This window comes from Antechinus flavipes, chromosome 2, assembly GCF_016432865.1.
Source record: "Antechinus flavipes isolate AdamAnt ecotype Samford, QLD, Australia chromosome 2, AdamAnt_v2, whole genome shotgun sequence".
NCBI lineage: Eukaryota > Metazoa > Chordata > Mammalia > Dasyuromorphia > Dasyuridae > Antechinus > Antechinus flavipes.
In genome coordinates this window covers 143484086-143499658 of record NC_067399.1, presented here as the reverse complement: position 1 = coordinate 143499658, position 15573 = coordinate 143484086, and the positions used below count along the sequence as shown (strand labels likewise).

Here is a 15573-nt window from a genome sequence, read left to right as displayed (position 1 = left end):
GTGTCCATTTTTTCTTTGCTTTCTTGCAGGCTGTTCTTTTATTCTCTACTGCGCCCTTTAACTATTCTTTTTCATAATTAAATTTTAAATAAATTTTTAAAAAATAAAAATCAAATTAAGGGTGGTAAGAAAAAATAGAGAAATGAAAGCAAGAAAATTAATGAGATAAAATTAACACCTTGGTAAAAGAAAAACAAAAAATACTAAAGAAAATAAAGTTCATTGAAGAAACCATTCCTTAAAAATTGGAAATAAGCAAATGAAAACTAATGACTTAATGAAATATCAAGAAACAACAAAACAATGTCAAAAGAATAAAAAAATAGAAGCAAATGTGAAATATTTCACTGGATAAACAACTGACTAGAAAATAAAGGTGCGATAATTTAAGCATTATTGGACTACCTGAAAGCCATGATATCATCATATTACATAAGACATATTTCATAGACCTCATATTTCAAGACATTTATCAAGGAATGTTACCCTGAGATCCTATAATCAGAGATTAAAATAGAAATTGAAAGAATCCACCAATAACCATCTGAAAAGAGATCCTAAAATGAAAACTCCCAGGAGTTATTCATTGGAATAATGAAATTCCAAAACTCAGATAAAAAAAAATATTCCAATCAGCAAGAAAGAAATTATTCATATACAATGGAACCACAGTCAAGATCACACAAGATATAATAGCAGCTATCACATTAAAGGAGCAGAGGGTTTGGAATATAATATTCTGGAAAACAAAAAAGCTGTGACTACAATCAAAATGAATCGACCCAGCAAAATTGAGTAAAATATTTCAAGGGAAAGGTGGATATTTAATGAAATAGAAGACTTCCAAGAATTCCTGATGAAAAGAGCAAAGCTAAAAAGACAACTTTATTTTCAAATATAAAACTCAAGGGATTAATAAAAAGGTAAAACCGTCAAGATAAATCAGAAGAGAGTCAAGTCAGTAAGGTTAAACTGTATTTTTCTGTATGGGAAGATTATACATGTATCTCTGAGAACTTTATCATCATAAGAGCAGGTACACAGATTCTATATAGAAGAGGGTATGAAAATGAGTCAATTATGTGCAAAAAATTTGATAGATTTTCTGAGAAAGAGGGATGTCCCAGGAGAAAGAAGAAGAGAGACAAAACAGGGAGATTTTTATTACATAAGAGTTATGCCAGGAAGAACTTTTACAGATGGAGGGAAGCAATGCTTGAAACACACATCTACACTGGTTTAAAAACATACCCTACACACACACACTCACACCCAACCCCACATATTAATCTATCTGGGGAGGCAAGAAGGGAGGGGGGAGAAGAAGGGAGGTGATAAAAGGCATGGGTAGAAAAAAGGCAGTAAGTGAATTGCTGGAAAATAGTAAAGAATTTAGAAGAGAAATAGAATTAAAAAAGGAAAACAAATAAAACACCATGGAGAGAAATGCAGTTAGCAATCACAAATGTGAATAGGATGAACTCACCAATAAAATGGAAATAGCAGAATGGATTAGAAACCAAAAACTAACAAATTGTTTATAAGAGTGAAACACACACACACACACACACACACACACACACACACACACACACACACTTAAAATAAGAGAATGGAACAGAATGTATTATGCTTCAGTTGAAGTAAAATGGTCAGGGTGTAGCACTTATCAAACAAAGGAAGGACAAAAATAGACCTAATTAAAAGAGATAAAGAGAGAAATTACATCTTGCTAAAAGCAGCCTTAGACAATGAAGCAACACCAATACTAAACATATTTGCATCAAATGGCATAGAATTCAAATTCTTAAAAGAAAAGTTAAATGAATTAAGGGAGGAAATAAGACAGAAAATTATAATAGTAGGAGACCTCAACTTTCCTTTCTCCCAACTGGATAAATATAACTACAAAATAAATAAGAAATCAAGGGAAAGATTAGGATTTAGAAAAGTTAAATATGCTAGATCTCTGAAGAAAATTGAATGAGAATAAAAAGGAGTATATCTTTTTCTCAGCTATACATTGCATCTTCACAAAAACTAAATGTATTAAGACATTAAAAACCTCACATCCCAATACAGAAAAAAAGAAATATTAAATGTACTCTTTTTGTGAAAGCACAGAATAAAAGCTAATTGGAAACTAAAAGTCAAATACACCATAAAATCAATCAACTATTTCATTAACAAGAAGAACAATGAAATAGCATCCAAAATTTGTAGGATACAATCAAAGCAGTACTTTAAATTATAAATAAATTATAATATGTAAATTATATATGTCTAAATGACTACACCAATGAAAGAACAGATCAATGAATTGGACATGCAACTAAAAACACTAGAAAAAGAACAAATTAAAAACACTCAGTTAAACTCCAAAATGGAAATCTTAAATATCAAAGGATAGATTAATAAAACTGAAGGTTTTGTTTTTAAAAGCCACTGAACTAATAAGTAAAACTAGAAGGTGGTTTTATTGGGAGGAAGGAGAACTCAACTAGATTATTGCTTAATTTGATTTTTAAAAAGAAAATAAGAAAACCAAATTACCAGTATCAAAATGAAAAGGGTGAATGCATCACCAATGAAGATGAAATTAAAGCAATTATTAGGAGTTAATTTTGCCTAATCTTTGCACATCCAAGTGAAATGGATGAATACTTACAAAAATATAAGCTGTCCTGATTAGCAGAAGAGAAAAAAGCACATTAAAATAAACCTAACTTAGAAAATAAACACTGAATAAGCCATAACTGAGTAGCTCCCCCCAAAAAAAATCTCCAGGATCAAATGAATTTACAAGTAAATCCTACCAAATGTTTAAGAAACAATTAATCCCAATACTACATAAACTATTTGAAAAAACAAATAGAGAAAAATAGAGAAAAAAATCCTTCCTTATTCTTTTGACACAAATATGTTTTGGTCTCAGGGAGACCAAAAACACAGAAAGGAAACTATAGATCAATTTCCTGAATGATTATCAGCGCAAAAATTTTAAAATACTAGCAAGGAGATTACTTGTAATATGTCACAAATACCATATACAGTATGATTAAGAATATTAAGAAAACTTATTAACAAAATTGGCCATATTAAAAACAAAAATCACATTATATCAGTAGGAGTACTTTTGAAAAAATATAAGACTCATTCCTATAAAAAATATTATAAACCTAGGAATCAATGGAAATTTTCTTATTATAGGAGATGATATTGATGATATTAAGATCTAATGAGATAATATTTTTAAAGCACTTAGCACAGTGCCTGGAACATAGCAGAAGCTTAGAAATGTTTACATCCTTTCTTTCCCCCTAATATTGAGGGGATTGATGATTATGTGAGGGCAGTGGGGACCCAGATGATGAATATTTGGAGACAAAAACAAAATTAGCATAGCAAAATTAGAGGGAAGACAGTAAACTGAGGGTTAAATTTTTACAAGTTTCTCTGATGAAGGGCCTTTTTTCTCATATATGTAGTTAACAGAGTTAAAAAAAAAAAAAAGGTTTAAAAATAAGAGCTATTCCCCCACTTGATAAAGGGTAAAAGCACATAACAGTTTTTATTAGACATTAAAGCTATCAATAATCCCATGAAAAAGTGCTTTAAATCGCTACTGATTTAAAATCAATAAATGTAAATTAAAACAACTCTGTGGTACCATTTTACAGGTATCAAGCTGGCAAAAGGAAAATAGACAAATGCTGACAGGATGTAGAAAAACTGGGACACTAATGCACTGTTATAACTCCATAACTGGAATTATGAAATTAGTTCAACCATTCTAGAAAACAATTTGAAACTATATCCAAAAAACCATAAAACTGCATACCCTTTGATTCAGTCATGCCATTCTTAGGTCTGCATACCAGAGAAACAAAGGAAAAGGACTTCTATGTTCCAAAATATTTATAGCTGCTCTTTTTGTAGTGGCAAAGAAATGAATGTCCAACAATTAAACAAATTGTAAATGTGATGGCATAGAATAATATTGTGATGTTATGGAATAATATTGTGCTATAGGAAATGACAACCAGGATAGTTTCAGAAAAGCCTGGGAAGAAGTATATAAACTCATGAAAAGGGGAAGCAAGCAGAACTAGAATATTATACAGAGTAACAGCAAAATTGTAAAGATGATCAACTGTGAAAGACTTAGCTACTCTAATCAAGACCCATGATGAAAAATGCTAGCCGCCTTAAGAGAGAAAAATGATGAATTTTGAAGACAGATTAAAGAATACTTTTTTTACTTTATTTTTCGTTTTATATTGTTTGTATTTTCTTTTGCAACATGGCAAATAATGGAAATATTTTTGGCATGAACTCATGAGTATAATCAAAATTCATTGCTTGCTTTCTCAAAGAAGGGGGAAAGACAGGAATAAAGGAGAGAATTTGAAACTAAAAATTTTTAATGATTGTTTAAATTCTTTTACATGTAAGTAGGAAGTATTAACAAAAGAAAAAATTTCTCTAACCCTATGGGGAAAAAATATGCTACGTTCTATCCTCTGACATTGCTAACACTCATGCAGGCCCAGACTCTTGCAATAAATATTAGGCTTATGGGTGTGCCTGCTTCAAGTCTTTCCCCACTCCTCTAAACCAATGTTTCTTAAACTTTTTCCACTTGAAACCCCTTTTTTGCCCAAGAAATTTTTACTTGACATTGGATTTATAGGTATACAAAAATCAAACGTTTACTGATAATAAAAATTTCACAACCTTTTAAGTTTAAGAAGCTGGATTCTAAACTACTAAAGTGATTACCCCAAAGCACTGGTCTAACAATGTTACCCCTTTAAATAAGTTCCAGCAGCTTTCTATCACCTCCAGGATCAAATATAAAATATTCGATTTAGCATAAAAAGATCTTCATAACAACCCCCCACCCAATCCATTCCCATCCTTCCCCACTTTGATGTCTGGAATGCTTTCCTTTCTTCCACTTTATCTCCTGGATTCCTTGGCTTCCTCCAAGTCCAAGCTAAAATCCCACCTGTAGATTATTTCCTATTTTTCCTACACATAGTTTGTATATATATTTGTTTGCTAGTTGCTTCCCGCCCTAGAATATGAGATCCTCAAGAGCTTAATAAGGACTTAATTCAAATGAACCTCTTAAGGCAATAGTGAAGGACATTTTAGACCTAAAGGACCTAGCCCTTATCTTTTGCCTTAATTAGAATCCTTGGTAAAAAAAAAAAAACTTGGTACAAAGCCTAGCACATGGTAAGTGATTAATACTTAATGAATAACCATTTATTCCCAAGTTCTGACCTCTGAGACAAAACAAGTTTAATACTATTATATCTTAATCTTAAGAAAATGCCTATCTTTTTTTATCAGAAAAGTAATACATCTAGGTTTACAGAGTCTAAATTTAAAAGAAGGTTGTTATAACCTTTTTTTTTACAATAACTCTTGTGTCGGCAGGTTTCTATGAGATTGTAAACTCATTTAGGCTACTATATTCTTTATCTTTATATATGCCTTCGTGCCTAGCATAGGTCAATGTATATAAAATATACATAATAAATGTACCAGCAAAGTTTGTTAAGGAACTATATTCTAAATCCCTTGTCTCCAAATGTCTATCATCTGGGTACCTACTGCCCCTTGCATAATTTATTATTATTAGTTAATATTGAAAGGAATCAAATTTATTTCATCCAATCCCCTCAATATTAAGGGGAAGGGAAGGGCATAAGCATTTCTAAGCTTCTACTATGTTCCAAGCATTGTGGTGAGTACTTTAAAAATATTATCTCATTAGAGCTTAATATCATCAATATCTCATATAGTATTCCATATCAAGGAGCTTACATAGTATAGTAGAAAGAGTATCAGACCTGGAGTAAGAAGAGATCCAAATTCAAATTCTGACTCTGATTTATGGGGAAAAAATTGCCTAACCTCTCCTAGTTTCAGTTTCTTTATCTGTAAGATTCAGATATTTTAAACTTCTATTATACAAAGCTATCTATGATGTTCAAATGAGATGATATATGTAAAGTGACATGTTACTTTCCTCAAATTCATACAACTCCTTAGTAATATAGGCGGGACTTGGACCCCACTGCTAATCCACTCTAAAAAATTTTCCTTAAACTATTTTTTCATTGTTAAAAGCCTATTTAGGGTTTAACATCCACCTAAACCTGCTTCATAATCCAAAATTACTTTAGACTTTTCTTCTCCATTTCCCTATCTTTTACCAAGATAACTAAACTTTAGTCTGGTAAAAAAAGAAAACATGATGAAAGTCATTCACATCCAAGGAGTAATGACCAATAAGCTAAACTCTTTGATGAGTACTTGCACACTACCAAAGACTTGTTAATTCAAATGAACCTCTAAGTAAGGCAATAGTGAGGGAAGAAATTTTAGACCTGAAGGACCTTGTCTTAAGCACAGTATGGTACTCTTTCCCCCTAAACAAATTCCCAGTTCCTTACTCAAAAACTAGGCTAAATTTATCCACTGCTTCAACTACCATGTATAAAGCACCTGTTACTGAGAAATACTGTCGAGTAGCAAGAGGGATACAAAAAAAAATTAAAGCATAATCCCTACCCTAAGGAATTTATAATTTAGCACACAGAATGAAAGGCCAGGAGAGATGACAAATGTGTATATGCACACACATATATGTATAATATATACATTTATCTGTATCTAATAACCAGAGCTTAGTAGAAGTGTGTTTAAGAGAGGTAAAACAGTGCAAAAAACAAAGAAAGAAAAAGAAAAAGTTAACTGAGATACAATGGAATCTCACTTCTCAGTCCCTTCTAGCAATCCTCTACCTTCTTTAGTAGTTGAACTCCTAGAGAAAGCCATTATGATTGATGCCTCCACTCTCCTCTGTCACCTAAACTCTGGCTACAGACTTCATCATTGAATTGAAAACTGCTCTCTTCAAAGTTATCAATGTTCTCTCTAGGCTCTCCTGTTTGACTCTTGTTAAATCTTCAATCAGATTACACTTGCCAATTATAGATTTCCCACAAGGCTATATATCCTAGGCCCTCTTTACCATCCTCCCAATCATCCAAACTCCCATCAATTCCTCACTTGAACTCATCCTCCAAATACATTGTTACTAAGTCCTGCTGACTTTGCAATATCTAGGTTTTTCCTATTTTCTATTTCCTACTCCAGCACATTCTCCACTAAGATGCCAAGTGTATCTTCCTCAGGTACAAGTATAACCAACCCTGTCTCTCCCACAATCAATAAACTACAAGAGCTTTCTATTTACATCTACTTGGTTTTAAAACACTTCACAACCTTTCAATCTTTCCAATATTTTTACACTTTACTGCTCTCTACTTAATCTATGATCTTGCTATATTGGCTTGCTTACAGTTCCTTAAAGAAGATACTCCATTTCCTAATTCTGTGTCCTTCCATTGGCTGCCTATATGTATCTATGAGCAGATTGTGCTATCTCCTGATCTCCAACCTCCTGGCCTCACTGGTTTCCTTGAAGGCTCAGCTCCTTCTGTAATCATCTTTTCCCCAAAAGGCCTTTCAGAATTCTCACTATTCAATAGCCCTCCCTCTGAGAATACTTCCAAATTCCCCTGTATATCTTTAGATTATTTTTTTCCCTTTAGAATATGAGTTTCTTGAGAAAAGGAAGAGTTTTTAACTTTCTTACTTAACATAGTATCTATGCTATGTATCAAGCATAGTAAGCCCTTAATAAATTTTGCTAAATTGAATAAATTTTTTATCTGATTTCTAACTGCAACACTGAATAAAATGGGGAATCAGTGAGGATGTAGTACCTTCTATAAGACAAATATCATTCATCTTTCTTCTTAAGTTGCCCATAAAAGTCCCTTCTCCAATTTGGTCACTCACTTTCCTCTAGACATAAGGATTGTTAATATGGGGGTACAGGAATTTGGATAGGAGAAAAGGTTTCATTTGGAATCCTGTTACTTTCTTTTGTGCATTTTAAAAGATTATTCTGAGAAAGACTACATAGGCTTCTATCAAAGGAGCCTATGACACAAAATTGGTTGAGAACTCCTGCTCTAGATGATATTCTAAATTGACAATAATCTTTCTAAGATTAAGTACCCAGGATTGTTTACAATACTATAATGTAATATGCCTAGCCAAATAATGAATGGGACACTACAATTTTACTTTCTATAGGAAGTACTACTTTCTATATTTTCTTCATTGTAATTCTATATTCTAGACTCCAAAAATCATATTAGTTTTTTGTCAGTAACATATTTGTTACTCATAATGACCCTGTAACTGATAAGAAACCCCTAAGTCTTTTTCGGAACTATCCCCTATCTTAATAGTGAAGATTCTCCACAATCAGGTTTCCATTTACTCTTCAACCATCTCTCATACTAAAATTCCCTTTCAGTAACCTACATCAGAGACAAAAAGGTCACTTATGGTATCCTAGTCTTAGTCCGCCCTATCACATCTATGTTTTATTCACACTATTACCTATATTTAGATTTCTTATCTTTATCCTTCATTTCTTTGAGCATCAACTCAAGTGACATTTTCTTCATGAAGCCTACCCAGGTCCCCTAAGCTAAAAGTAATCTCATCTTTTTCAAATATCTTAAACCAATTTTGAGACATCTCTCAAATACCAGTCTACTTTATTTCATAATTATTTATGCTCATCTATCTCATCCAGCCCTATTCAATTGCAAGCTTCAAGTGCAGCATTTAAAAACAATGCCTGGTCCATACAATCAGCACTTAAAATTTGCCAAAATGCTATCCAGAGACATGTCACCCTCTTATAACAGAAATGTTGTAAAGATATTATACCTGTGAAGTACTCAAAAATAAAGATATCATACTTGTGAAGTACTCAAAAAGTGCTACTCACTTTTTCTAATGTTATTAACTGTAATCATTAAATCCAATGGCCTTTTAAATGTCATCTTTCTTGAATTCTTCAGGTGGATTTTCTTGACACAAAAATCTCAAAAGTTCTCTCCTCCAACCCTATGCTTTCCATCTTTGATGACATTCATCTCTTATTCCTGGCCTTTAAATGATGAGATGATACCTAATAAGATTATAGTCTTTTTCTTCTTTGAATACATTCTCCCTCTTGGTGATATCATCTATTCCATCCCTTAACTATTCCATCTATTCAGATTTCTCCCAAATCTTTCTATATCATTTCTATAGCTAAATCATTTCTAAATTCTTCCAGACCTCTAATTCCCCATTACCAATTGTAAAATACAAGTTTCTTGAAGTGACTATATCATTTGAATCTTTACACCATGTATTAGCAAATAGCAAACACACACACACACACACACCACACACACACACACACACACACACACACACACACACACACACACTTCCTTAAAAGTCTTGGTGCAGATTGAAATCTATTAAAGCTTAAAACTACACTAAGACTTTTGGAACACCATATATAATGAACTGAAGCAGAGAAAAAAAAGCAAAACCAGGAGATTGTCTATATAATAACTACAATAATTTAAAAGAAGAAATGGAAATAAGGACTGGGAAATGGTTAACTCCTAACACAGGTTTTCAAAGTAGAGTCTTCTAGAAGGCAGAGAAGTGAAGCAACTTAAAACTTGCTCATTCTCAGAACTTGAACTCAAGCCACTATACACCAAGTAAAAAGGGGCTTTGACATAAATGAATGCTAAATGACAATCCAATTCATAATTGCAAAGACAAACCTCAGAGTAGAAGAGATGATACATAAACAACCCTTCCCTCCTCCAGGTAAAGGTGGGGGGCAGTAGACACAGGATGGGGTCATTTTGACCAACAGTTTTGCTTAACTTTTCCTTTGTTACAAAGGCAACTTCAATAGGCACAGGGGGGTGGCAGAATATAGGGACAAGACTGGGGTTTTTTAAATCAATAACAAAACTTTAAAAGAAATTTTTAAAAGAAATTAAGTCCTTTGATTGCATTACCGATTTTTTCAAAATTATAAAGGCAAAACTTTACCCTTACTCCTATTACAATTTATCATTAAGTTTTGTTCATAGTTCCAATCTATCACTATCCTCCTAGATCCTGACAGTCATCCAATGTGTTAAGAATTAATCCAGTTTCATGTCTTCCACAAATCTGAAAACATATCTTGATATGATAAATATTACATACAGATAGCACTTAGTGGCATAATATACATAATAGACGTGGTATAATATACATAATAGACAAAGTATATATACAAAATAGACAAAGATCCTTTAAATACTCTTTGAAGCTGACTGCTTTGACTAGTAATACCAATACATCATTACACTGTCCAAGCCATATTTCATCTTGTGCAAAAGGCTAACAAGAGGGACTCAGTAAAGTGCCTTAAAGAAACCCACATTTGCCTTTATGTTTTCTATAGCACTTTCTACTCTGATAACCAAAGGCTACTCTCCTCTTTTACCTGCTGTATTTCGCAGGGAACATAGATCCCAGGCCTATACCAGTGCTATTTCTATTGCAGTATGGCACAATTCCCAGATTATGTAAAATCTTTGAAACTAATATTCTGTCTCTTACATCACAGTCAAGAGCCTGACACCACAGTGGAATAACTATTCCCTTTCCAAGAAACACATATTTCAAGATATTCCATACTGGACTATCTCACAATGGCTGCTTTCTATTTTCTTTGATCTTTTGTCTAAAATGGAAATTGTGATGTTAGTTTACTAATCTTCTAGATATAATCAATGCTACATTATTACTATATACATAGTTTTCTAATAGGAAAAAAATGCATTACTTTTAAAAGATCTCTCTTCCTCCTTTAAATTCTTTTAAATTGAATTATTTTAGTATTTAAAGAAAAAACAACTAAAGTTTCTTTTGAATTTCTATTCAAATAAATAAAGGGCACACAATTTGGATCAATTTAAGAAAGAGGAAAGTTTGTTATTGCTAAATAAAAACACAAACTACATTAAAATATATCATGATTATGGCAAACTAAACAAAATATTCTCGACGGCCAAACTCACTAATAGTTATCCTACTTTCCAATAACAAAAACATTTTCTGATGTATGTTTACCTTTCAAATGTCAATAAGTGGTATCCCCTAGAGATATTCTCAAGAAAACTAGATGTTCCTCACCTACGACTATATAGAATGTGTAACATCTTAAATAATTAGAAGGAAAATAATATACTGTAAACAGAAGAGCCTACCATGTGCCAGAAATTATACTAAGGGCTGAGAATACAATTAATTAAAAATAAAGACATTCTCTCCTTTCAAAGAGCTTTCAATCTATTGGGGAGAGGAGAGATACAAAAAGATTGGGAAGAGGAGTAAAGATAGGAAAAAATATGGGGTGTAGAGGGAGATAGGAGATACTTAGTCTGGAGGCATCTCATTCTGTAAATTGGAATCAGGAAAGGAAAGTAAGCTCAAAAGTGTGATTTCAACTCTTCATAAAGGGAAGCACTGGGAAGAGGTTTGGTACTTCACTCTCCAATCAAAGAGAAGAGAGTCTGAATAAGGTCTTGTCAATCAAGACTTGAGTAGGCATGGGAGTAAAGAAATTAGAGGCCAGGAGTTTAACTTGGGTGGGGCATCTAGTGCCATAGAACCCTATTTTGCTCTATGCAAAAGTTAACATTAAATTACTCTGCAAACTACCTCTTTTCCTCTCCTATTTGGTTTCTACAAAAAGTGACCCATAACTTTTAATTTTTGTGTAAATTCTGAAAGACATAAATTATTTATTGATAGATTGTTTCTGACTTAATTGAAGAGACCGTTTGGTATGAAACTTAAGGTCGATGGAATTTCTAGTACAAACCAAAATTAATCCGTAATGGGTCTATGAAGCCACAATAACATAAACAAAATTTGGGAATTTTATGTGCTTCCAAGAAAGAAGCATTTCATAAGGGTGTTAGATTATTTCATACACAGAAGCCAAATACAAAGCTCTTAATAGGTATTTTAATAGATTTAAATCTGTAATCTTCCAATTACATCATTATCTTACTTCTTAATGCTACAGGAAAAAAACTATAAATGTAATTCTGAGATCTAAGCTTTTACAGTATAAGACTAGATTTAAAAATAGGAAAAGTTAAATAGTAAATATTCCTCTGGTATAAAGTCCAAGTTTTGCTGAAATGTTCTAGTTTGAAAAAAATTAAAGCCATGAACCCCTTAAAATGGTCTCTTTCTTTTATCTTCCTCTCCCTCCTCTCAAAAAATAACGCTCCCCATGTTTTAACACCTATAAAACTAGATTTCAATAGATTCATGTTTTGCACAGACTCTCAAAAAACCGCCTTTCTTTTAATAGTGCCTATTTCACACAATTCCAAATGCTATACAGCAAAAGCACATCAATAGGGGTATTATTGTTCTATACTGTAGCTACAAGTTCTTAAAAGGCAATATGACTTTTATCATGTTCAAAATGTTTACTAATAGCTATTAATAATCAGCCAGTTACCAATTCTACCTACCATAAAGGGATCAGATATGTTAGCCTAATCAAACATTATTATTCACTCACTCTCATATTTGAGGGGGCTATGCTTCTCTTTAATTCTGTCAAAAATTCACTGTTAGTACAATATGAACTACCAATTTTAAGTATTTAGAAATCAGCATCTTCTCATTACTTTTTCTTTCTTATTGTATTTCCTTTTATTTCCTAAGAGTAGTAGGAGAAAAGCTTTCCTCGATGTAACTGTTTTCTCCTAAGCTCAAAAGTTTACCTTTTTTACATTAATAACAATTGTGTTTCTATTTCAAAATATTTATTTTCAAAGATAAATTCATCCTAGAGGATAGAATTATAATACCAACTGAAAATTACTTGTTCTTTATCTCTTCTCTATTCACAACCTTCACCAGCAAAAAATGAATAAGCTGCAGATGGAAGACTTTTAAGTAGGATTGGGGGTGGGGGGAGGGGGAAGGAACTGTTGCTAGTTCAATTTCAACATACAAAGTAAAAACCAGAAAAATGAAGAATTTGAATCAGGTGCCCCCATTAATCTCCCCACAAAGAGTCAGACCATAAGCTGCAATTATTTTATTTAAGTTCCATACAACCTTCCAACTTTCAATTCACAATATGACATCTGAAGTAAGAACAAGATGAACAACCCAACTAACCTGGAATTTTATTTCTGTTCATGCAACTAGACTGAAATATTCCTCTGACACTGCTTGTGTCAGATGCCCTAAACCAGCAGATAGTGGAGGTACTGCAAATCTTCTGCATTAAGGAGTCAGGGCAGCCTTGGTAACTTACATCTCTTCACAGAAGCAATGTATGTGAAGAGCTCTTCTCCGTGTTAGTTATTTTCCAAACACCTTCGTACCTTCACCCTACTGCTTCCAGACAGATACTTTGTTTTCGGTTGGTTTTGTCAGGGGAACACTGCAGATATACTAAGGGCTTAATCTAATTGTCAGCGTGTTAAGACTCAGATGTAACCGAGCAAAAAGGAACATATCCAAGTGTCTTTTACCGATTCAACTGGGCACTGGGGAATGTTCAGATAAGGGAGAAAGAATATCGATAAGTTTCTGTGTACATTTTGTACATTCGCCATCCTTCTCAAGTACCCGACCTGCCAACAAAAAATAAAGGCGAGGAAGAAGCCCAAAGAAAGGTATCTAAGACAATTCCTCCTCTGAATAAGTATTAAATACTTAACATTCACGATATACTGCACAATTCCACCTGCCACTGAAAAACTACTAGAGGGTTGGACGCATCTGTTAGAAAAGAAGGGAAGAAAAAAGGGAAGGGTTAAAAACTACAGAAGGGGACAGTCAAGGATGTCTCGGACAACCCCACGTAGGCCATCGCAGAGCAGACAGGAAAAAGACAGGAGGTCTCCTCAGGACGCAGACCAGGTGCAGCGAAGGAAAGCAAGTGGAGGTATCGAAGCAAAAATAAAGAAAGGCGCAGTGGGCAGGTGATTGAGATAAATACGGAGAGATTTGGAGAATGGTGAAGGAGAAGGAGAAGGCAAGGTCTTAGATCTAGGTACGACCTACAGAGAAAACAAGACGGAAAGGGGACGTTGGGGCCTCTCTCGGGACAGAAAGGTGTGGCCAAGAATCCCGAAAAAAGGAGGGCTTCAGACCCTCGGGGAGAAGCACCAGTATCCCACTTTCAAGGGCCTGGAGCGTAGGTTTTCCTACTACGGGGAACGAAGGAAAAGCGCCTAGGAGAGCGCTACCTGGAGGGCCGCATCCACCCGACACCCTGGCGCGCTCCGACCGAGGCATCAGCCAGCCAGCCAGCCCCCTACCCCCTTCTTCCCCCTTAGCGGATCTCTCTTACCTCCACACCTGCCCCATCTGCAGCAGGTGGATGACCGACTGCCAGATCCACACCGAGAGGCGGCACAAGCGCTGGGCCCCCGGCGTGGCCGAGCCTCCCCCCACGCCGGGGCCGCCGCCCCCGCGGGCCGCCCCGTGGCCGTAACCGGCCCCCATCATGGGGGGGCCCCGGCTGCTGAGCCCCTCCACGGCACCCAGCCCTCCGCCCGTGTAGTCCTGGACGAACCAGCGGAAGCTGAGGCTCTGCACCAGCAGCGACGGCACCAGCACGAAAAAAAGCGTCAGCCCGAACCAGCCGTAGTCCCCCTTGCCGTAGTAGTCGAGGGCCAGCCACAGGTCGGTGCCCACGTCCCCGAAGAACACTAGCAGCGCCAGCACGATCCACAGGCAGTCGAGCCACGGCCGCTCCACCTGCGGCGGCGGCAGGGGCTGGGGGCGCGCGGCGCCGGCGGGGGGCGTCGGTTGGGGGCGCGCGGCGTCCGCCGGCGGCTGGAGCGGCTGGTCCCCCCCGTCGGCGGCGGCGGCGCTGCGGCGCGGCTTCTTGCCCAAGAGGGAGCGCAGGCAGGCGGAGCGGCAGCCCCAGTAGCACGAGGAGGTGTTGCAGCAGTGGCAGATGTGGAGGGAGCTGCTCTCGCCGGGGTCGCTGCCGTCTCCGCCGCCGCAGCCGCCTCCCCCAGGCTCCCCGTCCTCCTCGCCGCCGCTGCCCACCGCCTCGTCCAGGTTGTGCAGTTGGGCGAAGCCCACCCCCACGCCGCCGCCATCGGATTTCGCCGCCATCTTGACTCTCTTCCCAGCTCCGGAGGTTGGGGGGGAGGGATGGGGAGGGAAGGGGGAAAAGAAGGCAGGGAACGGGGAGGGGGGGAAACGAATGGAGAGGAAGGGGGGCGGGGAGGAAGCGGGGGAGCGAACGAACGAGGGGGGAGTGGGCCGGGGAACCCCCTCCGCTTCCGGGTGGTGTGCGTCACTTCCGGGCGAGCCCCCCAATCGTACAGCGCCCGCCGCTCCCCAGCCCGGCCCGCCCAGCCAAGATGGCCGTCCTCCTGTTCCTCAGCTGCTGGGCGGGGGGCCGGGGGTTTCTCGCCGCCAGGGCTCCTCTCTTCTTCTTCCGTTGACCCCGAAACCCATCAGGTTGACCCCTTGGCGTTTCAGAAACCCGCTGGGTAAGGTTGGGAGGTCCGAGATGATCCCTGGAGAGGACAGTGCCAGAAGCTTTGGAGGACCCCTTCCTCA

The 15573-nt window shown here is 36.7% G+C and overlaps 1 protein-coding gene across 1 annotated transcript in view; it reads right to left on the bottom strand.

Moving 5' to 3' along the window:
* LOC127546497 (XK-related protein 6-like) overlaps nucleotides 1–15120 on the bottom strand; it is a 77505-nt gene extending 62385 nt beyond the window's left edge. Inside the window, exon 1 of the mRNA XM_051973578.1 lies at nucleotides 14345–15120. Within this exon, the coding sequence (XP_051829538.1) occupies nucleotides 14345–15120 (776 nt within the window). The remainder of the gene's footprint in view (nucleotides 1–14344) is intronic.
* Between the last annotated feature and the right edge of the window lie 453 nt (nucleotides 15121–15573).